Source organism: Ochotona curzoniae, unplaced genomic scaffold (assembly GCF_017591425.1).
Source record: "Ochotona curzoniae isolate NIBS_2020 unplaced genomic scaffold, NIBS_Ocur_1.0 contig_3622, whole genome shotgun sequence".
NCBI lineage: Eukaryota > Metazoa > Chordata > Mammalia > Lagomorpha > Ochotonidae > Ochotona > Ochotona curzoniae.
This window is the reverse complement of record NW_024465926.1, coordinates 13,689,870-13,712,789: the sequence shown is the minus strand read 5'-3', so window position 1 is coordinate 13,712,789 and position 22,920 is coordinate 13,689,870. Positions and strand designations below refer to the sequence as shown.

The 22,920-nt window shown below is 47.7% G+C and overlaps 1 protein-coding gene across 1 annotated transcript; it reads left to right on the top strand.

The window, feature by feature from the left end:
• Nucleotides 1-2,948: 2,948 nt before the first annotated feature.
• NUTF2 (nuclear transport factor 2) lies at nucleotides 2,949-22,786 on the top strand. Its single transcript, XM_040982518.1, has 5 exons — nucleotides 2,949-3,203; nucleotides 18,546-18,673; nucleotides 20,450-20,521; nucleotides 20,613-20,711; nucleotides 22,268-22,786. Exons 2-5 carry the CDS (start codon nucleotides 18,575-18,577, stop codon nucleotides 22,379-22,381), a joined length of 384 nt encoding a protein of 127 aa, XP_040838452.1. The 5' UTR covers nucleotides 2,949-3,203; nucleotides 18,546-18,574; the 3' UTR covers nucleotides 22,382-22,786.
• The last annotated feature ends 134 nt before the right edge of the window (nucleotides 22,787-22,920 follow it).

Here is a 22,920-nt window from a genome sequence, read left to right as displayed (position 1 = left end):
AATGGACATTTCTTGAGCTCCAGAAAATTATTTGCTGTTATGTAGACAAAATACCTAGGAACTTGTCCTATGGCTTCAAGGAGGAATGGCTCCCAAACTAGTGTCTGCTTTCCTTCCTTTCCCTTGACACTGTGCTGCAAAACAAGTTTGGCGGGGGAAGTGAGGGTGTAGCATAGGTTGTACAGGTGCTTGGTGGGCAGTGGATTCAATCTTAGTAGGGCTAGTTTTGACCCTGCTTGAGAGTGGAGTCAGTCTTTGCCTTCTTATAGTTAGTTCTAGCTAGTAAATAGGTGGCAGAAGCAGAGGTCAGCTTTTCATGCCCAAATCAGGCCAATCACATATCCCTACTCTGTTTCCTTTGAGATGAAGCTTTTCCTAGACTCCATGATCTTCAGTGTGAGCTCCTGTCTCTATTTTTGCAAACAGAAGTATATTTGAAAAGTGACCAGGTGAACGAGGAGAAGAGGGAAGGGGAAAGAACCTCCTGAGAGAAATCCAGGAGTTGGGGTGCCTCTCGAGTGGAAAACGGAAGGCCATACTCTCCTTCTGAGAGGTACCCAAGCTCCTGTTTGTTGAAAGAATGACAGGGAGATGTAGAGACAGATCTTCCAACTACTGGCTCACTGCTCAAATGGCTCCAGCAGCTGAGACTGGACCAGGTCAAAGCCATAAGCCCAGAACTTTACCTAGATCTCCCGTGATGGTGGCAGGGGCCCAGACTGTCATTATTTGCCGCTTTCCCTGACACTTCTGCAGACAGCTGTATTACAAGCAGAGCAGCAAGGATGGGTGAAAATTGGCACTCTGATATGGGATGCAGCAGTATAGTAAGCAGTGTCCAGCTGTGCTGCACAAATGGCTCAGACCTGATTTTTTTTTTTTAATTTATATTGGAAAGTCAGATACACAGAGGAGAGACAGAAAGGAAGACCTTCGTCCACTGAATCACTGCCCAAGCAGCTGCAATGGCCAGAGCTGAGCCAATTGGAAACCCAGAGCCCCGAGGCTCTTTCGGGTCTCCCTTGTGCATGCAGGCCCCACGGCTTGGCACCATCCTCGACTGCTTTCCCAGGCTACCAGGTGCATTCAAGGTAAGGACTTCAGCTGCTAGACTACTGTACTGGGTCCTTGTTTTCTTCTTTAAAGATTTATGTTATTTTTTTATTGCAAAGTCAGATATACGGAGAGGTGGAGATCTTATGTGATGACTCACTCCCCAAGTGACCACAATGTTTGGCGCTGCACCGATCTGAAGCCAGGAGCCAGGAACTTCCTCTAGGTCTCCCACTCGGATGCAGGGTCCCAAGGCTTTGGGCCATCCTCAACTGCTTTTCCAGGCCACAAGCAGGGAGCTAGACAGGAAGCAGGGCAGCCAGAATTAGAACCAGCACCCATATGGGATCCTGGCATGTTCAAGGTAAGGACTTAAGCCACTAGGCTGCCATCCTGGACCCCTCTCTCTTTTTTTTAAGATTTATTTATTATTATTGGAAAGACAGATCTACAGAGAGAAAGAGAGACAGAGATACCTTCTGTCTCCTGATTCATTCCCGATATAGCCATACAGCTGGACCTGAGCTGATCTGAAGCCAATATCCAGGAGCTGCTCTAGGTTCAGGGTCCTGGGCTGTCCTCAACCACTTTCCTAGGGCTCATGTAGCGAGCTGGATAGGAAGTGGAGTATCTTGGACACAATCCGGCACACATATGGCATCCTGGTGCATGCAAGGCAAGGACTTCAGCCATTAGGCTACTGTGCTAGGCCTAGAGCTCCTGATTAAAAAACATTTTTTTATATAGAATTTTTTTTTAATTGGAAAGTCAGATACACAGGAGAGACAGCGAGGAAGATCTTCCATCCGTTGATTCACTTCCGAAGCAGCCAAAATGGCCAGAGTTGTGCCGATCTGAAGCCAGGAGCCAGAAGCCTCTTCTGGGTTTCCCATGTGAGTGTAGGGTCCTCAGGCTTTGGGCTTTCATTCATTGCTTTCTCAAGCCACAAGCAGGGAGCTGGTGGGAAGTGTGGCTCCCAGTAGCACTTCCTGGGTCCTCTCTGATCTGCATATTATGTAACTGCAAGCTGTCCAGTGTTTTGGCTTAAGAGGAGCCAGCACACAGGAAGGGAGTTCCCAGATATGGATACACTACAAATATGATCATCTTAGTAATCAGAGCAGGATCTAGTCAGGCAATCCATAGTATGAACAGACTGGGGCTTTAATAAGTAGAAATTTGGTCTGGTTTTTCCAGTGATTCTCAGGAGACAGAGTAGGGGCGAGTACAGCAAGAATGCTAAGATCTCTGGGAAGGCATGTAGCTTGCAGCTAACTGAACAATAGGTCTCCCATGCAGGTGTAGGGTTCCAAAGATTTGGGCCATCCGCAATTGCTTTCCCAGGCCAGCGGGGAGCTGGATGGGAAGTGGGGCTGCTGGGAGTAGAACCAGTGTCCATATGGGATCCCGGGGCGTGCAAGGTGAGGACTTTAGCCGCTAGGTTATGGCGCAGGGCCCTTCATTCTATTTCTTACGAACTTTCTGAACTTCTCCAAGTTTGAAGGTAATCATTTTTCAGCCATGCCCCACCAGCTAGTAACCAGTTTGGGAGGCTCTAGGAGCCCCGGTACCGAGCACACCAATGTTGGGGCAGCAGAAGTTGTTGGTTTGACCCGGGTGGGCTAAAGCCGCCAGCTTCCAAGAGCCAAAAGGGAGGCCAGACACCCGAAAGGGAGGGAGTTTGGGGAGAGAAAACAACTCAGAGGCCCAGGAACGTGTGGCCGGGCCAGCTGGGGGCTGGCCGGGCTCCCAGGGAGGCGGGGTCAGCTCTCTATCAGCCTTGCAGCCGAGGCGGGGCCTGGCCAGCTGGGAGCAGGCAGCAACAAAGTCCTAAGCCTTGCCTGGCGCCAACCTCCAGTGTTCCAGAGGCTTCCGCTAGACCACAATTCTCAGGGACTCGCCCGGACAGCCTCCCTCCCAGACTTAAGCCTCACCTCCCGCGCTGCGGCCCGTAGCAGGGCCTCTGCGCTTAGCACCGCGGGAACTGTAGTTTTCTAGTGGCGTAATTAGGCCGGAAAGGGAAGCGGTGGTACTACGTTTCCCAGAGTGCAGCGAGGCGAGCAAGGGAAGGCAGGGGGGAAGGGACAGTCGGTCGCAGACCGCGCTGGGTTGCCGCCGCCGCCGCTGCCGCCATCGTGCCAGCCCCTCGGGTGAGTGTCGGGGCTCGCGTCCCGGGAATGGAGCTGGGCCGCAGAAGCCGGGCTCTCGGCCGCCCGGGGCCTCCACGGCGAGGCCCCGGGAGGCCCCTCCCCGTCCCTCCTCCCGGCGGCCCGAAGCCGCGCGGGGCCCGGGCCATGTGTCGCGCGCGGCTCCGCCTCCCGCCGGTCTTCTGAGGCGGCGGCCTCGGGGGAACGCAGGGAGCCAGACAGGAGCTTATCCGGACCGTTCCGTCCCGGTGGCTTGTTGCAACGCCGTGGCAGGGCGCTTCCGGATGAAGCTCCCAGTGCCCCCCCCCCGGTCCAGCCTGGCTCGGCCTCTTAGTCCCGCAAGCTCTTGCAGGCAGGGTCGCGGGCAGACCATGGTCCCGTGTTCCTCCATCGCCGGCGAAGCACCCGGGGGGATGGGCGGCACCTCCTGGCCCGCTCCGGAGTCCGCCTAAGTAAGGGTTCCTACTTGGCATAGCTGGACCTTTGGGTCCTTACCCGGGTGCCGATCCTAATAGTCTATGTGCACACTGTCCAGCTTGGCTGTCCGCTGGGGGTGCACCTGCTTTCTTTGTAGAACCCATGCATAGCTTTATCTACATGGAGGGCAGGTCAGGACGTTTGAGGCAGGAGAGAGGGTTCCACTAGGCCAGGGGTTCCACCCTTGGCCAACCTTGGAAGACTTGAACTTGATGAGGCTGCTTTGGGCTGGTCGGCCCAACCCCGCCCTGCCCTATCAGTGACCAGGTCCCTCGAGGTTGGCTGTTAATGGAGGAAGCCGGGGAGGAAAGCAGGGAGGTGTGAGGTTGCGTGTGGGAGTTTCTGAGGCCCTTATGAGACGTTTCAGGCACAGCACCATTCTCATCTGTGCCCTTCCTGGAGTCAACGTAAAATTTCTTTATAGGAGAGGATGACTCCGTAAAAATGGGGCTGATAAGGTGGGGTTTCATACACAGAAGAAAATAAAAAGAATCCAGGCCCGAGGTTCATGAACCTAGTGCTAGAAGAGATTGAACTCGAAGGGGGGACCTTAGGGTGTGGCACTTTGGAGCTGCAGGCAGCAGATTATGACTCTAGATGGTGGACCTAGAGCTGGGAGCTGCAGGAAGTCAATCTTCCTCTCTCTGGTTCCTTCACTTACCTGTGAACAGGCAAGGAGTTGGTTGGGCTTTGGATAATTAACACCACAGACACTCACCGCCCAAGTTCTTGGAAAAGGATTGTATCTGGCCAGAGAGCACGTTTTTTTTGTTTGTTTAAGATTGATTAGTTGTTTATTGGAAATTCAGATACACACAGAGGAGAGACAGATCTTCTATCTGCTAGTCTGTTTCGCAGTGGCCCCTTGTGGCAGGAGCAGAGCTGATCCCAAGCCAGGAGCTTCTTTCAGGTCTCCCACGCAGGTGCAGGGACCCAAGGTCTTGTGCCCTTCTCTACTTCTCTCTCAGGCTTCAAGAAGAGAGCTGGATGGAAAGTGAAGCAGCCAGGATACCAATCGGTGCCCATGGGATCCAAGGCTTGTGCAAAGCGAGGACTTTATCCATTAGCCTACCTTGCCAGGCCCGTAGCACTCTTTTACTTATTTTTTAAGCTTTATTTATTTTTATTGGAAAGTCAGATATACAGAGAGGAGGAGAGGCGGAGAGGAAGATCTTCAGTCCGATTATTTACTTCCCAAGTGACTGCAATGGCTGGTGCTACGCTGATCCAAAGCCAGGAGCCAGGAACTTCCTCTGGGTTTCCCACGTGGGTGCAGGAACCCAAGGCTTTGGGCCATCCTCAACTGCTTTTCCAGGCCACAAGCAGGAAGCTGGATGGGAAGTGGGGCTGCCGGGATTAGAACCGATGCCCATATGGGATCCCAGCACGTTCAAGGCAAGGACGTTAACTGCTAGGCCATGGCCCCGGGCCCAGCACTTTCTTTTCTAAAGGCATGCTTGATTAGTACATTAAGGAACTATCCCAGAAAAGAGACTGGGACTTGGGGGGATGAATTCCTTGTCAGATGTTGGGTCCTCTGAGCCTCATTTCTTGGAGGGAACTAAAACAGCCGAGTCACTGTAGACCTGGTCTTCGCAGCTTGTTGGGGCAGGTCTCAGGGGGACCGACCTAGGCTGGCACCCTCCCTGAGCATTTCTCCAGGTGGGAATGTTCTCGTTCGTGCTTTCTCCTGGTTAGTTTCCCTGCAGTTGAATTGCTCTGCCTCGGCATTCTCTCTGGTCCAGAACAGGCCCGGATGCTGCACAGGGCCTGTTCAACTTCTGTAGTCCACCTCCCGGCCTAGGAGGACAACATCAGGACCCCTTTGCAGGTAGGATTGGGCAGTAAGGAAGGACTACCCACAGCTCACGTAGTCACTGAGGTCAGATCTCTAAACTTGTTCTTAGCTAAAAAATGATACGGCTCACATCTGTTAGAACAAGAAGTAGTTATTTTAGGACCCTCTTTAGTCTGTCTGGGTTGGTGCTTTGCACAACACAACTTTCAGGTTAACTAGACATGGCTGTGAATTAGTTTGGATTTTTAATTTTTAAGGATTTGTTTTGCTTTTATTGGAAAGGCGGATGTACAGAAAGATCTTCCATCCACTGGCTTACTCCACAGATGGCTGCAGTGGTTGAAGCTGAGCTGATCCAAAGCCAGGAGCATCTTATGGGTGTCCCATGTGGGTGCAGGGTCCCAAACCTTTGCCATCCTCTACTGCTTCTTTCCCAGGCCTCAAGCAGGAAGCTGGATAGGAAGTAGAGCAGTCAAGAGACAAGCCAGCACCAAAATGGGAGGCATTGCTGGGAGACAGAGGATTAGCCAGTTGAGCCATCCCACCGGCTACCAGATTTCTTCCTCCTACTCCAATCTGTAAATTTCTTGTAACTTGTTTGAAATTTGCTAGCCACCTTAAGGAGTCTGATATTTCTGGAACTTGGCAGGCCATTGACCTCTCAAGAATGAGAACCATAGGGTTCTAAGGGATCTTTGTGTGCCTTCTGTTCAGGGAATGCTGATCTAGGGAGTGGAGCCTGATGTAGGGTAGTCAGAATATGGTTTATTTGCTTTTTAAAAAATTATTTTTTTATCTCCTATTTTAAATTTACAGAGGATAGGAGAGAAAGATATAAAGATCTTCCATCCTCTGGTTCACTCCTCAAGTGGTTGCAGCGGCTGGAGCTGAGTCAACCCGAAGCCAGGAGCCAGGAACTTCCTCCTGGTCTCCAATGTGGGTGCAGGAACCCAAGGGTTTGGGCTGTCCTCGACTGCTTTCCCAGGCCACTAGCAGGTAGCTGGATGGGAAGTGGAGCTGCCAGGATTAGAACCAGGTCCATATGGGATCCCAGCACATTGAAGGCAAGGACTTTAGCTGCTAGGCCGCAGCCCCCGGGCCATGGGTGCCAGTTCTAATCCCGGCAGCCCTGCTTCCCATCCAGCTTCCTGTTTGTAGTCTGAGAGGGCAGACGAGGAAGCCTCAAAGCCTTGACATCCTGCAACTGTGTGGGAGACTCGAAACTGGCTCTGGATTCCTGGCTTGGATTGACACAGCTCCAGTAGTTGCAGCCACTTAGGGAGTGAATCAATGGATGGAAGATCTTCCTCTCTGTCTCTTCGCCTCTCTGTATATCTGACTTTCCAGTAAAAATCAATCTTTTAAAGGAAAAAAAACACTGCTGCCTTTCAAAAATATACATTACATATATGTAATGCATATGTAGATATTATGCATGTAATATGTAACAGTAATATATATATATATATTGGTTACACACGTGTGTGTGTGTGTGTGTGTGTGTGTGTGTGTGTGTAGTGGTTAAGAGGAAACAAGAGAACACTTCTATCCACTGGTTCACTCCCTGGATGGCTACAATATCGTTGCTCAGCCAGGTTCAATTCAGGAGCCTGGAGCTTTGGGTCTGCCATATAGGTGGTCAGCGGCAGGGACCTAGGTAGTTGGACCATCATTGGTGTTTTAGCCTGGCACATTAGCAGGGAACTTGATTGGAAGTAGAGCAGCCAGCACTCAAATAGGAAGCTGAGGTTGTAAGCAGAAGCATTATAAATACGATGCCATAATGTTGGCTGGTCTCTTTCAAATTTCAATTTCAGCTTTTCCAGCTAAACTTTTTTCTGGACTTTCATATACATAAGCTACTGCCAAAGACCATTCATTTGAGAATGACATTGGTGTATTTGTGGCTTGATTTGGTTGCTCCATTACCAACTTTGAAATCTGTGATTCTTTGTGGGCAGTAGGAGTACTTGAATCCTTCCCTGAAAGAGATGGCAATGTGTGGGTTAGTGCTGAGCAACCACATGATCATTCTAGTCAGTGCCCTAGCCAACGGGCCTGTGTGACACCCTCTTACCTTGTCAAGTGGAAGAGAGATATAAGATCAAAAGGGGTCCTTTTCATGGAGCTCCAGGGCTTCTGCCATCCATGACCTGTGACCAAGAATTTTTCACTTTGTTGAGCCTGGTTTCTTTCCTTCTTTTTCTGTTTCCGTTTTTTTTTTTTGTTGTTATTTGAAAGAAATAGTTACAGAGAGAAAGAGAGATCTTCCATCTGCTGATTCACTTCTTAAATAGGTGCAACCACCAGGGCTTGGCCAGATCAAAGTCAGGACCTAGGAGCTTCATCCTAGTCTTTATGTAGATGTAGGAGTCCAAGTACTGAGCTCAAGTACTTGGGCCATCCTCTGCTCCTTTCTTAGTGGCACATAGCAGAGAGCGGAAGTGGACCAGCTGGTACCTTAACTGTTGCCCATAGGGGATACCAGCTAGCTTAACCTGCTCTGCCACAGTATCAGCTCTATGAACCATACTTGTTTGTTGCTGTGTGCTGGCTAGAGATGAAGAACCCCCCCCCACCCTTTTTTTTTTTTTGAGATTTTATTTATTTTTTGTTGTAAAGTCAGATATACAGAGAGGAGGGGAGACAGAGAAGAACTTCTATCGCTGTCCAGCTGTCCTGCTGCGATGGACTTGATGCACGGAGGAGCACTGACTGATGGTCAATAGCCAAAGCTTACTAACAGCACCAGACTTTTTTTTTTTTTTTTAAAGATTTATCTGTTTATTGGAAAGTCAGATATACAGAGGGGAGGAGAGACAGAGAGGAAGATCTTCCGTCCGATGATTCACTCCCCAAGTGAGCGCAACGGCCGGTGCTATGCCGATCCGAAGCCAGGATCCAGGAACTTCTTCCGGGTCTCCTACACGGGTGCAGGGTCCCAAAGCTTTGGGCTGTTCTCGACTGCTTTCCCAGGCTATAAGCAGGGAGCTGGATGGGAAGTGGAGCTGCTGGGATTAGAACCAGCGCCCATATGGGATCCCGGCGCGTTCAAGGCGAGGACTTAACTGCTAGGCCACACTGCCAGGCTCCAGATTCTTTATCTAAACCTTATCAGTTGCTCCTGGTACCTTCCCCGGGGGATTCAACTGGCTGTTGTCTCCCACTGTAGCAAAGATTCTGAATGTCCTTCTACAAACTTCCATCTTTGCAGACCCAAAGCCAGGAACCCAGAGGCTCCTCCAGGTCTCTCACATAGGTGCAGGGTCCCAAAGCTTTGGGCTGTCCTCAACTGCTTTCCCAGGCCACAAGCAGGGAGCTGGAAGGGAAGCAGGGCTGCCAGCATTAGAACCAGTGCTCATATGGGATCCTGGTGCATTCAAGGTGGTGACTTTAGCCACTGAGATACAGCACTGGGCCTGAAGAACCCCTCTTCTTGAGAGAGGTGTGTCTGCAGGTACCTGAGTGTTGTTTGCTTCAATAAACTGGGGGATTCTGGAAATCTTGCTTGTTTTTTTTTTCCTGATTTATTCTTTTTTGGAAAGGCAAATTTTGCACAGAGAAGGAGATAAAGAAAGATCTTGCATCTTCTTGTTCACTTTCCAAATATCTGCAGCAGCCAGAGCTAAGCTAATCTGAATGTAGGAGCCAGGAGCTTCTGCGTCTCCCACATAGATCAGGGGCATAAGGAGTTGGCCATCCTCTGTTTTTTCCCAGGCTGTAAGCAGGGAGCTAGATGGAAAGTGGAGCAGCTGAGACATGAATCGGTTTCCTTATGGGATGCTGGCGTTCGTAGGTGGAAGATTAACTAGTTGAGCCATCGTGCTGGCACTGGAATGCTTGGTTCTTTTTTTTTTTTTTTTTCTTTCAAGATTGATTTATTTTTATTGGAAAGGCAGATATGCAGAGAGGAGATACAGAAAGATCTTCCATCCTCTGATTTACTCCCCAAATTGCTGCAATGGCCAGAGCTGAGTTGATCTGAAGCCAGGAGCCTGGAGCTTCTTCCTAATCTCTCTTGCGAGGTGCAAGGCCCCAAAGCTTGGAGCCATTCTCCACTGCTTTTTTAGGTTCCATGAAGGGAGCTGGATTGGAAGTGGAGCAGCTAGGATTAGAACTTGTACCCATTTTGGATCCTGGCGCATGCAAAGCGAAGACTAGTAGGCTACAGTGCCGGGCCCATAATGCTTGTTTCTTAAGGTATTAGATGCTTACGAGGCCCTAGATAGGGTCTTGCCAGAGCCAGAGTAGATACTGGATAGTCTGCTGCCCTCTGCAGAGATGTGTGGGAAGCCACAGGTTCTGCTTGCAGGTGGTTTCAAGCCAGGAGAATTAAGTCCTCTGTCATTCTTACGGTACAAAGCTGTTTAGACCTACTTAGGTGTTTCCCAACCTGTGAGCTTGTTGATTCAAGAAAGGGGAAAAACGGCTCCAATCTTCCCCTTTGTGAATTTGCCTTCATGTGCTTTCTGCTACTCAATCCTAGCCAAATTTATGAGGTGTGTTTGTTTGTTTGTTTTTAACTTTTTTTTTTTTTTAAAGATTTGTTTTTATTATTTTTTCATTGGAAAGGCGGATATACAGAGAGGAGAGACAGAGAGGAAGATCTTCCGTCCGATGATTCACTCCCCAAGTGAGCGCAACGGGCCGATACTATGCCGATCCGAAGCCAGGATCCTCTTCCGGGTCTCCCACGCGGGTGCAGGGTCCCAAAGCTTTGGGCCGTCCTCGACTGCTTTCCCAGGCCACAGGCAGGGAGCTGGAAGGGAAGCAGGGCTGCCGGGATTAGAACCGGCGCCCATATGGGATCCCGGGCGTGCAAGGCGAGGACTTAACCACTTGCGCCACCGCGCCGGGCCCAACTTTTTTTTTTTAATTGGAAAGTCAGATGTACAGAGAGGAGGAGAGGCGGAGAGGAAGATCTTCTGTCCGATGTCTCAGGGGCTCAACATCAGATGGGAGGTTTTTAGGACTAGGCTTGGAGGTCTCCTTAATCAGACTGGAATGGGGAGGGGCTGTTTGGTGAATGCAGAGCAAAGAAGCCAGAATGTGGGTCTCAGGATTTAGCTTCTGGATCAGTGCAGCCCATGAAGGAAGAAGGGATGGAAGGGGTCTTTGCACTGCTGGGGACATCTAGACCTTGGGTGTCAGCCTCAAGAAAGAAATATGTGCTGCTCAGCTGTCTACACCCCAGACATTGGCCAACGTGGCTACCAAGGTGAGGCAGGGGAGTGATAGGCAGTTACCATTCCTGGTTCAAGGTCTGACAGGTATATCAGACCTTCCACAGAGGGAAATTGTTCTCCTTCTGCCTGACTATTGACTTAGTGCTAATGCAGGAACTGATAACTCTGCACAGTGGGCTCTTGCCTGAAGCTTTCAGTTGGTTTCCTGCTGATATCCCCACAATTAGTGATGAGGAGGCAGGTCACAGGGTTATATCACAGGGAGGGCTGGACCAGGCCACCAGACAAGGTCTTTGAGGGTGTGTCTGTGGGTCTGCTATTTAGCCAGAGCTGCCCAGTAGGTGACCAGTCCTTTTGGAATGAGAGATTGTTTCCTAACAGCTTGAACGGAAGTATGGGTAGAGTGGAAGTGGGTCACTGGGCCACTTAAATTGAGCTGGGCTTGCCCAGAACTCACTCCTCCTCCAGAGAGGAAGGGCTGGCCTCTTGGCCTGGCTCCCACATGTTTATGCAGTTAGTCAACAAGTGGTTATTGAGGGCTTGGCTAGGTACCATTGGAAAATAGGGGTGCCCTAGTCAGTTAGACAGGCTGTAAATAAGTATGTATGTGTGTGATAACCTTGTGCAGTAATAAGTTCTAACAAACAATACTGGGACTGGAATTAATAATCAGACAGCTACTTTATTTTAATTAAAATAATTTTTATTTGAAAGGCAGAGTTACAGAGAATAGGAGATCTTTCATCTGCTGGTTCACTGCCCAAAGCCACTAGACCAATCCAAAGCCATGGCCCAGGAGCTTCCTCCAAGTCTCTCACATGTGTGCAGGTGTCCAAGGCCTTTGGTTATCTTTCACTTTTCCCAGGCTATCAGCAGGGAGTTGGAACAGAAGTGGAGCAGCTGGGACTTGAAATGGTGCCTATATCATATATAGGTGCCACTTCTATGTTTAACATGGTACACCGCAGTGCTGTCCCCAATTTTTAAATTTAATTTGTCAAAAAATTTTTTGTTGGGCCCGGCACGGTGGCACAGTGGTTAAGGTCCTCACCTTGCACGCCCGGGATCCCATATGGGCGCCTGTTCTATCCCAGCAGCCCCGCTTCCCTTCCAGCTCCCTGCCTGTGGCCCGGGAAAGCAGTCAAGGACGGCCCAAGGCTTTGGGACACTGCACCCGCGTGGGAGACCCAGAAGAGGCTCCTGGCTTCGGATCGGCATAGCATCGGCCGTTGCGCTCACTTAGGGAGTGAATCATCGGACGGAAGATCTTCCTCTCTGTCTCTCCTCTCTGTATATCCACCTTTCCAATTAAAAAAGATAATAATAATAAATAAATCTTTAAAAAAAATTTTTTTTTTGTTTATCTGAAAAGGAGAGAGGCACAGAATCAGAAAGAGCAGTAAAAGGTAACTCAAGTACCTGGCCACTGCCACTGATGTGGGAGAACTAGAAATTTTCTTTTTGGAAATTTTTTTTTAATATTTACTTCATTTTGATTGGAAAGTCAGATATAGAAAGAGGAGAGATAGAGAGGAATGTCTTCCATCTACTGATTCACACCCCAAGTGGCTGCAACAGCCAGAGCTGAGCCGATCTGAAGCCAGGGGCCCAGAGCCTCTTCTGAGTCTCCCTTGTAGGATGTAAGATCCCAAGGCTTTGGGTTGTCCTCGACTGCTTTCCCAGGCCCACAAGCAGGGAGCTGGATGGGAACCAGTGCTGCTGGGATTAGAACCGGCACCCATACGGGATCCCTGTGCGTTCAAGGCAAGGACTTTAGCCACTAGGCTACCGTGCTGGGCGAGAAATTTTTCTTTTTGGAAGGAACAGTATTTTTTTTTTCTTTTTTTGAAAGGCAGAGTTATGGAGAGAGACCTAGAGAGAGATTTTTTATCCATTGATTCACTTCCCAAATAGTCTCAATAACCAAGACCAGAGGTGAAGCCAGGAGTCAAAGACTTCCACTAGGTATCCTTCAAAGGGACGCTCTTACTAATGTTGCGGTTTTCGTCAGCTGCCTAGGCTTGCTGTCTGCCCAGGTTAAAGGGAAAGATGGCCCTTATCCTAATACCCACAGAGCTCTCGGGCTGCACAGGACGTCTTGGGGGACAGTGTAGGTCTGGACACTTTGAGCTGTGGCAGGGCAGACAGCAGCAGTGGAGGCTGTGTCTCCTGGAGGTTCTGCCAGTTTGTGTGTGGGCATGACCACAGCCTGACCCACGGGGAGGTGACCAACATAACAGCTGTTGAGTCTATGTTTTTCCCACTTGTTGATTGGCTTTGTGGCAGGTTGTGAACTGAGAAACACCTTATGCTCCTGTGTAGCAGGCAAGGCTGGTTCCAAACCTTCCCTGCCTGTTTTAGGCTTTCCGGAACATTTCTTAGTCATCCCTGTGCTGCACTTCTATTTTTAGTTTCACTGCTTCCTAGGTAACTTAAAATAAACTGGCTTAGCTTCTTGGATCCTCATTGGCTGGAGTGTTGGTCATAGGCTGTGGGATTGGCTGCATTGCTCCCGTCACTCCCTTCTGGGCTTGAATGAGGCCACAGAGTCTGAAGCAAGCTAGCAGTTACCTTGTCAAGTTGAGAGCTTTGCCATTGCCTTGGAGAAGCCTCAGCCAGTGGCAGCAGCAGCATGGTTGCTAGCTCAATTTTATAGCAGAGGTATCAGACCCTAAGTCAGGTTGCTGGGAGGAATCCCCCTATTTTCTTTTTCTTTTTTTTCTTTTAAGATTTATTTATTTTTTTAAAAGACTTATTTATTTTTATTGGGAAGTCAGGTTTACAAAGAGAGAAGAGACTGAGAGAAAGATCTTTGTCCTCTGGTTCATTCCCCAAGTGTCTGTAACGTCCAGAGCTGAACTGATCTGAAGTCAGGTACAGTGTTCCAAGACTTTGGGCCATCCTTAACTGCTTTCCTAGGCCAGAGCAAGCAGGGAGCTGGAAGGAAAGTGGAGCAGCCGGGATTAGAACCAGTCCTCATATGGGATTCTTGTGCATGCAAGGTGAGGACTGTATTTACTAGGCTACCGTGCTGGGCCCAAGATTTACTTATTTTTAATTGGAAAGGCAGAATTACAGAGAGAAGGGGAGACAAAGATCTTCCATCCACTGGTTCACTACCCAAATGCCTGAAATGGCAACTTTCCAGTTGCCCCGCTTCCAATCTAACTCTCTGCTATGGCCTGGGAAAGCATGGGAGGGTGGCCCAACTTGGGCCTTGCACCTGTGTGCGAGACTCAGAGGAAGCTCTTGTTTTTCACCTAGCCATTTGGGGAGTGACTAGCAGATGGAAGAGCTCTTGTCTCTCACTTCCTTGCAACTACTACTTTTTTTTTTAAGATTTTCTTTTTTTATTATTATTTTTAAAATTTTCTTAACTTACTCTGTAATGCTTTATTTGGGAATTCTTTTTTTTTTTTTTAAAGATTTATTTTTATTATTCTTTCATTGGAAAGGCGGATATACAGAGAGAGGAGAGACAGAGAGGAAGATCTTCCGTCCGATGATTCACTCCCCAAGTGAGCGCCTCGGGCCGATACTATGCCGGTCCGAAGCCAGGAGCCTCTTCCGGGTCTCCCACGCGGGTGCAGGGTCCCAAAGCGTTGGGTCGTCCTCGACTGCTTTCCCAGGCCACAGGCAGGGAGCTGGAAGGGAAGCAGGGCTGCCGGGATTAGAACCGGCGCCCATATGGGATCCCGGGCGTGCAAGGCGAGGACCTTTAACCACTTGCGCCACCGCGCCGGGCCCTATTTGGGAATTCTTAAAATTTTATGCCATTAAACACTTTTATCCAAAGTATAAGGAAGGAAGTTTTTAAAAATATCTCAAATCATGAATATCCCAAACACTATCCTCTATGCAGTTTTGATCTCTTAATTATCCATGCATAGTTGTACACATATTCACATAAAAACATTTGTGATTTTTTTTACCATTTTTTAAAAAATCTTTTACTTCTTATTACTATTATTATCATTTTAGATACAGTTCCATAGGCCCCTGGGATTTCCCTTATCCCCTCCCCAATTTTCTCCCCCGCCCAATCGAGTTCCCCTATATCATTACTATAGTATAACTCTTCATTCACAGTCATATGTCCATTGTTGTGGGCATGGACAATGGCAGAATGTCCATGATCCTACTGTCATATAGTAAACAGTTTCATTGGGAGTCCATCTTTAGTCTGGGAGTAGAGATGCATACTACATTTTATCCTCACATCTGGATATGTTAGTCTCCATTTCACAGTTACTGTACATCCCCTTAAATGAAAAACCATAATACAAAATCAACAATAGGAAGAAAAATAGAAATTTACAATGCCATGAAGTTGAATAACATGTTACTAGATAAGAGATTCTCCATTACACTGTTACTATACATCCCCTTAAACGAAAAGGCACAAAACAAAATCAACAACAGGAAGAAAAAAGAAATTAACAACACCATGAAGTTAAATAACATGCTACTGAATGACTAATGTGTCGCTGAAGAAATGAAAAAGAAAATCAAGAAGCTTCTTGAAGAAAATGATGCTTCTGTATGATCTGTGACTCATGGAAGAATTTAATCAGAAGAAAGTGTTTTGAAGAGATGAAACCAACAACAACAAAAAAATCAAAATCTATGAGTTACAATTTCCGCTGATTTTTGTTGGTGAAATGTGTTTTCTGTAGGCAACAAATAGATAGGTTTTGTTTTTTAATCCAGTCTACTAATCTATGATGTTTGATTGAGCTTAAGCCGTTTACATTCAAGGGTAATTTGTATGGGTGGTAATTTGGTCCTTTCTAATACTGAGATTCTTTCTTCTGCTTGCTTCATTCTATTTTGGAGACTCTCCACTGTACTTTTAGTTTGTTCCACTGTATTTTTTATTTCTAATGTATCAGCTTTCATTTGACTAATTTCCAATGTGACATATTCCTTAAATTCTTGAACACCTGCTTTACATGCTTCTCGTTGTTGATAAGAAGCTTTATAACAAGTGTTTTTAATTCTGTATCCGCTATTTTCTCAATGTCTTCCTTAGTGAACTCTGATGTTGGCAAAGGGTTTTGCTCTTTTGCAGGTGAGTCTGCAGTAATATTCATTGTGCTTTTGTCTCTTCTGCTTTTTTTGGTCATTGTACTTCTGGTTAGCAGAATTTTCTCCTTGGGGCAGGTTTCTAAGCTCTGTTGTCACCCATAGGTCTACAGTTCAGTTTTACTTATCGCAGTTGGTACACGGCTCTTTGCAGCCAATTGTGTCACTCCCTCCAGTGAGTTCCAGGTCTGGGTTCTTATGTTAGATTTCCAGTAGCCCCAGCTCCTGGTTCACCACTCTCCACCTCCTGTGATATTGTGCTGAGGCTGCACCATTGTCTGGACAACCTTTCTCCCACTTCTGGCTGGAGCAGGTCCCAGGATTAGGGAGATACCAGGAGTCCTGTATAACTAGATTGTTGGTGGTGGTAATCTTGCAGGAACCTGTTGGCTGTTAGCTTTGAGGGCCACACAGACCTATTTTGACCTGTATGATGCCATAGTTGGTATTATTTTCTTGTGGAACCAGTACAATGTACTGAGCTCAGTGAGTATTCATGAGCTCAGTGAGTTCTCTTGAGCTCAGCACAGGCGCAGCTCACTGTTGTCCCTGCAGTCCTAAAACTTTTGCCACACTGTACAAAATGGCACCTGACGTGCCACTACTAGAGTTTTTTTTTTTAAAGATTTATTTTTATTATTATTTTTTTTTATTGGAAAGGTAGGTATACAGAGAGGAGAGACAGAGACGAAGATCCTCCGTCTGAGGATTCACTCCCCAAGTGAGCGCAACGGCCGATGCTATGCCGATCCAAAGATCCAAAGCCAGGAGACTCTTCCGGGTCTCCCACACGGGTGCAGGGTCCCAAAGATTTGGGCCGTCCTCAACTGCTTTCCCGGGCCACAGGCAGGGAGCTGGAAGGGAAGCGGGGCTGCCGGGATTAGAACCAGCGCCCATATGGGATCCCGGGAGTGCAAGGCGAGGCCCTTAACCACTGCGCCACCGCACCGGGCCCACTACTAGAGTTCTTAATCTGCTGGCTGTCAGGTCTGAGGACTACCTGGACCTATCTTGAGTGGAATCTGTACGATGCCACGTGGTTGCAGTTCACTTCCAGCTCAGCGTATGCTCAGTCCTTTCCTTTGCCTCTTTAAACAAAATGGTGTCTGATTCGGCCCTCGGAGGGTGGGCTGGGCTGAGAAATCCACACCGCCTGTGTAGTACCTGCTGCTCTGTCTCTGCTCCTGGTCAAATCAAACAAACTAGCAGGACGGGTAGTTCTTTGTCTGGATTCATCTCCCAAGCTCCCAGTGAAAGTCCCTTCCTACCTGTTTACTGGTGGAGCTGCCAGTGAAGTTCAGATCGCCGCTTGCTGAATGCTGCTGGGGTAGCAGTCACTGCAGCATCACACCGTTGTTTTCGCTGTTTTCCTGTGTCTGTCAGTCTCCAGGTGCTCCTCTGCTGTTGCTCTGTCCACTTTTGTTTCCTGGAATGTGCCCTCTCCTTCTTACGGTTAATGTTTCTCCATCCGTTTAAACATGTCCTTACCCTATTCTGCCATCTTGATTCTCTTTAAGATTTTATCTTCATTGAAAAGTCAGATAAACAGAGAGGAGGAGAGACAGAGAGGAAGATCTTCCATCTGCTGGTTACGCCCCAAGTGGCCATAAAAGCGGGGGCTGAGCTGATCCGAAGCCAGGAGCCAGGAGCTTCTTTTGGGTCTCCCACATGGTTGCAGGGTCCCAAGGATTTGGGCTGTCCTTGACTGCTTTCCCAGGCCACAAGTAGGGAGCTGGGTGGGAAGTGGGGCCTCTGGGACACAAACTGGCTCCCATATGGAATCCTGGTGTGTGCAAGGCGACGATTTAGCCACTAGGCTATTGCGCCAGGCCCATAAATCTACCTTTAAATTAAAATATAATAAATCTCCAGGGGAAAAAATCTTTAAAAAAGAAAAAGGTGGAACAGCTAGAACTTGAACCTAGGGATTAGGTGGGATGCTGGTGTTTGTAGTTGACAACTTATCCGTCCGTACAACTTTGCTGGCTCTACATCCAGCATTCTTGCAGCCATATCTCTGGGAGTAGGGCTTCACTCTGTCTCAGAGACAAGAGACAGCCTGTTGTGATGAGGGCAACAGCAGTATGGGGGCATGTTAAGAGGTATTATGTTCCTCCTCATAGCCTCTGTTTCCCTTTTCCATGTACCTCAGTTGTTACTGATCCTCTGAACTCGTGTTCCACCCTATCCAGTCAGATAGCTCTTCCCCTGCTGATGAGGAATTGCTCCAATAAGAGAGCCAGGCACTATAATATGGGGTGAGGGCATACCAAGCTATAGCTTAACCTGCACATGACACATTTTCCCGAAATGAGACCTTTAGAAGCCATCTCCCCCTTGCTATCACTCTCAATCAAGCCTTACAACAGTTGGGGTCATGAGGGCTCTGACAAAAAACACTCCACACATAGATGGCAATGTGAAGTTGGAATAAAGTAGTATTGAATCTTTCAGGTTATTGAAAGAAGAGATAGAGGGCAGGTGCTTAGCTCTTCCATAATGATTCCTCTTGGCATTGAAGGGCCTGACCAAGCACCTCTCATGTGTGCCCTGCACCCAGCCCCTCTGAACCTCTTTTTCTCATCCAGGAGCTCCTCAAGAGAAGGGACTGAATGTGGTGTGAATCTGGGCTTCTCACACTGGTCTGGCTTAGGATGGGGTCTCCTTTCCATTCCCCAGGGCCCGTACACATCCCCAGAGGGATAAACCACAGCAAAGGACTCCCCAACAGAGGACCCAGAGGGAAGAGGTCAGCACCTGGTTACCAATGCTTCCTTCCCTGTTACTCTGGTCTTTCAGGTCTCGGCGAGGCCTGGTGACGCTCCAGAATGGGAGACAAGCCAATTTGGGAGCAGATTGGATCCAGCTTCATTCAACATTACTACCAGTTATTTGATAATGACAGAACCCAGCTAGGCGCCATTTACGTAAGTATCCAGCTCCAGGGCCAGAACAAGACTCCAGGAGGGCAACTCCAACATTGAACCAGTGTACAGAGTTCACTTGTGCTTTTGGCAGCACTTGCAGGACTGCCCATATCTCTGAATTTCCGTCCATAGAATAAGTTGCCAAGGCCTGACCCAGCCTCCTGGTTCATACATTTCCTGCTGTTATGGTCTACAAGAGAGAAGATCTGGTATCTTGAGCTGAATATTGTAGAGTTGTCATTCCATGTGGTCAGCAGCTGGTCAAGGATCTTTGTCGTTCCTTTCGGGCTTCTGTTCAGGTTAGACAGCAGCAGGCAGAAATAGGATAATGGTGCCCCCTGGAGGCAGAAGAGCATCTTTGGCGCAAAGCTCAGCTTTCCAAGAGGTCCCAAGTTCAGTTTCCTTTTGGGTTCAGAAGCTCTTGAATTATCATGGGAAACAAATGAGATGAGCTTAGGGACACTAGTGTGTCCTTTCAGAAACTCCTCTATGCAGACATTGTTTGCTGTTTTATACCAAGTACTACTGAAACATGACCCTTACCCAAAGTCTAGATACAGGAATGTCATTGATAGGTGACTGCCCAGCAGGTCTGCCCAAAATGGGGGTGATAGATCTTTCTAGATGTGATCCCAACCCCATGACTGGACGGATCCATTCAGAATTTTTGGAAAGAAAATGTTTGAAGATCATTTGTAGAGGATTTTTAAAAATTGATATTTTAATGAGACAGAGAGAGATCTTTTAATCACTAGTTCATTCCTCAAATAGCCAGGGCTGGGTCAGGCCAAAGCCAGAAGCCTAGAACTCAGTCTGGGTCTCCCATGTGGGTAACAGGGATCGAGGTATTTGAGTCATCATCTGCTGCCTTCCAGGATGGGAAGGAGGGGAGCTGGGGATTGAAGCAGGCACTCCCAATGCAGGATGTGGCCATCCTAAGTTGCTGTGGCTAACGCTGCCTCAACAGAGTGTTTTGAAAAACTGGAACTGATCCAACTGATACCCTGCACATCTGCTTCAGTGTCTATGAATTAAAGCAGGCCTGACCCAGCGAGGAGAGTTAGCAAAATCCTAAAATTAGAACACTGCATGTATGTATATTGCTTCATAGACTTCATGTTTCCTCTTTGAAGATTAGGAAACTGAGACTCAGAAAAATAAGTAACTTACATAATGTCACAACTAGTTAGCAACCGATGTCCTTTTGAGTTCTACCCTGAAGGTTGTGAAAGCGAAGATTTGGAGGGGTAGGGACAGCTTACCTAGTGGGTTGCATGTAGGATTTTGTCTGGTACAAGCAAGGAGTATCAGCTGGCCTGGTCAGCCTCTATCTGCCCTGGACCTGTGAGTACCCTGAAGGCTAGCTGGAAGGCCCACAGTAGAACTTGGTAATGGCCCTGGTGATGGTAATGAATGGAAATATTTCCAAGTTAGTCCTGAAGATTTCTCAAGGATTGATGCTTGTTTACCACATAGTAGATTGACTTTTGTCTGAACCCACACTACTTTGGCATTTTTGAGACACAAGCATATTAGAGGCCATGTGACTTCTTGAATAAAAATAGTAAATGAACCCAGTAGGTATATTTTGGTATAGTCTTTTCAGAGTGTGTACCCTGGAACAAAGGTTTGTAGTTAAAGAAGGCATTGACAGCATATAGTTTGTGAATTACTCTCAGTTTTTCAGTTCAGACAGGGAAACTGAGGTGGGTACTCATTTCTCCCAAGGAAGACCCTTTCTGCTGGCCTTAGAGATCTTTGCCGTGTCTTTTTCAGATTGATGCATCATGCCTTACATGGGAAGGACAGCAGTTCCAAGGGAAAGCTGCCATTGTGGAGAAGTTGTCTGTAAGTAAGGGCCAGAGCTGCAAGGCAGGAGACTTTCTCCCCCCAGCCTTTCTGGCCTCATGGAGTCCACTGACCTCTCTTTCTCTTGTAGAGCCTTCCCTTCCAAAAAATCCAGCACAGCATCACGGCACAGGATCATCAGCCCACGCCAGATAGCTGCATCATTAGCATGGTTGTGGGCCAGCTCAAGGTAATAGTGCTACTGCATTCCTAGGAAGGGGTGGGCAAATGGAGGAGAGCCCTGGGCCTCAGACTTTGCTGCATGTATGACCCAATTATCCAGGAGCACAGAGGAACTGTCAAGCTGTATTGTTCATTATAATACCTGTTGGCCACATGGAGCAATTATTACACTGCATTAATTAAAATTAAACAAAACCAAAATGTAGTTTCTCAGTTGTGTTACAGCATTTTAAGTGTTTGTAATAAGCCACATGGAACAACCTATTATTCAGTGTTAGTAGAGACCGTTTCTGTGATTACAGAACGTTCTGGAGAACAGTAGCTCTAGAGCCTTTTTGGAAAAGGGACAAGAGGTATAAACAAGTTGTGGTACCAAGACTCTGAGTGCTCACACAGTCTGATACACAGGTGGCCCAGCTCAGTGCTCCTGGAGCTCATGCTGCTGTTCCCTAGATTGGCTCCTGACCTACCAACCAGATTTCTGGAATTCCTGCTTCTTTTTGCATTTTCTCCCTTCCCTTTCTCATGACATGTCATCTTCAGAATCTTTCTGTAGATCCTCATACCCTCCCTTCCAAAACCCACTGTTCAGTGCCTGTTTCCAAGAAGCTGCTTTGTCTCAGTGGCCCAGTCTCAGCTTTTTGTGAGTGTATCCTAGAGAGACTCACTGGGCAAGCTGGGGCAGGGCCTCCTGAATCAATGTGGTTGTGGAGGGAGGAGGATTTAGGCCTCTGCAGTGGATCCAGAAAGATCTTCCCTTGGGCCTGGACTTGCCTGTCCATTTCTCTTGGTTGTCCAAGATCCCTTTCCCACCTAGGCCACAGGATTCAGACAGTCTCCTGGGAACTCAGTACCAACTTAGATTGGTAAAGCTGATGTGAGAAGTGCTGTCCCTTCTCACCAGGCTTCAGTTTCTTCCTGGTGTTGCTGTCGAGCTTGGATCCCCCAGGTGACTAGTTTCTTCCTTACTGATGTTAATTCTAGATGGGTGACTTAAGAGAGTAGAGGTTAGCTCACAACCTGCTTCAGACTGTACCTCATAATGATTTTCTACGGCTTGGCTAGTTTTTCACCATTCTGTTTCCACTGCAGATGTTGTATGATGACAGGAAACAGATCACCTGATGGTGAGATTGTAGCTTTCTTTTTTCCTATAGAGCTATGATTACATTATAGATGCTGTGTTTTGAGCCTGTTAACAGCATTTTGATATTCCTAAATTCTGTACTAAGTATTATGGGATTCTTTCAAAACTTGGGTCACTTGTGCCTGGAAACATGGGCTTGAAGCAGCTGTGTCATCACCTGTTAGCGTGGTGATTTATTTTGTGCTTGAAGCATACATGGCAATATGAGCTGCTGTTTCATGGTTACTGTATCCTGGTGTGGTGTTTATGTATTACAGTAGTTCACAGTCACCAGTGCCCTTCCCCTGTACTAGGATTTGAGAACAGTATTCCATAGGGCCTGATCCCAAGGTTGGTATTCTTTGTCTCATTCCCCTACTACAAGCTCCCTTTCTGTTCCTCTGACACCTCACTGAATCATTTTCTCTTCTCAACAGGCTGATGAAGATCCTATCATGGGATTCCACCAGATGTTCCTACTAAAGAACATCAATGATGCTTGGGTTTGCACCAATGACATGTTCAGGCTTGCCCTGCACAACTTCGGCTGACCTCCTCCCAGCAAGGCACTCATCGCTGTTTCCTCCTCTCTCCTCTTCCTGATACTATTCACACTCCTCCAGATGCTCCAAATATCATACACAAACGAGCAGGGCCGTGGTGGGAGTGGGCACAGTGCGCTGCTGCCACCGGCGTGTTGTGCATGATGTTTGGACTCTAGACTAGTCGCATCTGACAGGAGAAGTTTGTGTTTACCAGCGCATGCCTTGGAAAGACTTAAATAATGCAAAAGGTTGTCTTTTTTTTTTTTTTTTTTTTTTTTTTTATCTACTGACAAGTTGCTCTAGTAACCCAAAGAAGTGAAGGAGAAAGCAGCTGCCTCACCGCCCAGATTTTGATTTGTTCAGATGTTTCAATGCCTCATGATACAATAAAACCACAAAATTTTCTTAACAGTTCAAATTGTTTTAATTAGTTGACTAAGGACTGGGCATCATATACTCCCCTGCCCATGCTCACTTCTCTCCCACCTCGCTGGACTCAGCAAAAACCAGTTGTAGGAGAATTCTACTAACCACGCACTCCTCCA

Coding starts and splice junctions, on each gene's coding strand:
- NUTF2 (XM_040982518.1), top strand. CDS start 18,575: ATGGGAGACAAGCCAATTTGGGAGCAGATTGGATCCAGCTTCATTCAA. Junction 18,674..20,449: donor CCCAGCTAGGCGCCATTTAC/GTAAGTATCCAG, acceptor TGTCTTTTTCAG/ATTGATGCATCATGCCTTAC. Junction 20,522..20,612: donor CCATTGTGGAGAAGTTGTCT/GTAAGTAAGGGC, acceptor TTTCTCTTGTAG/AGCCTTCCCTTCCAAAAAAT.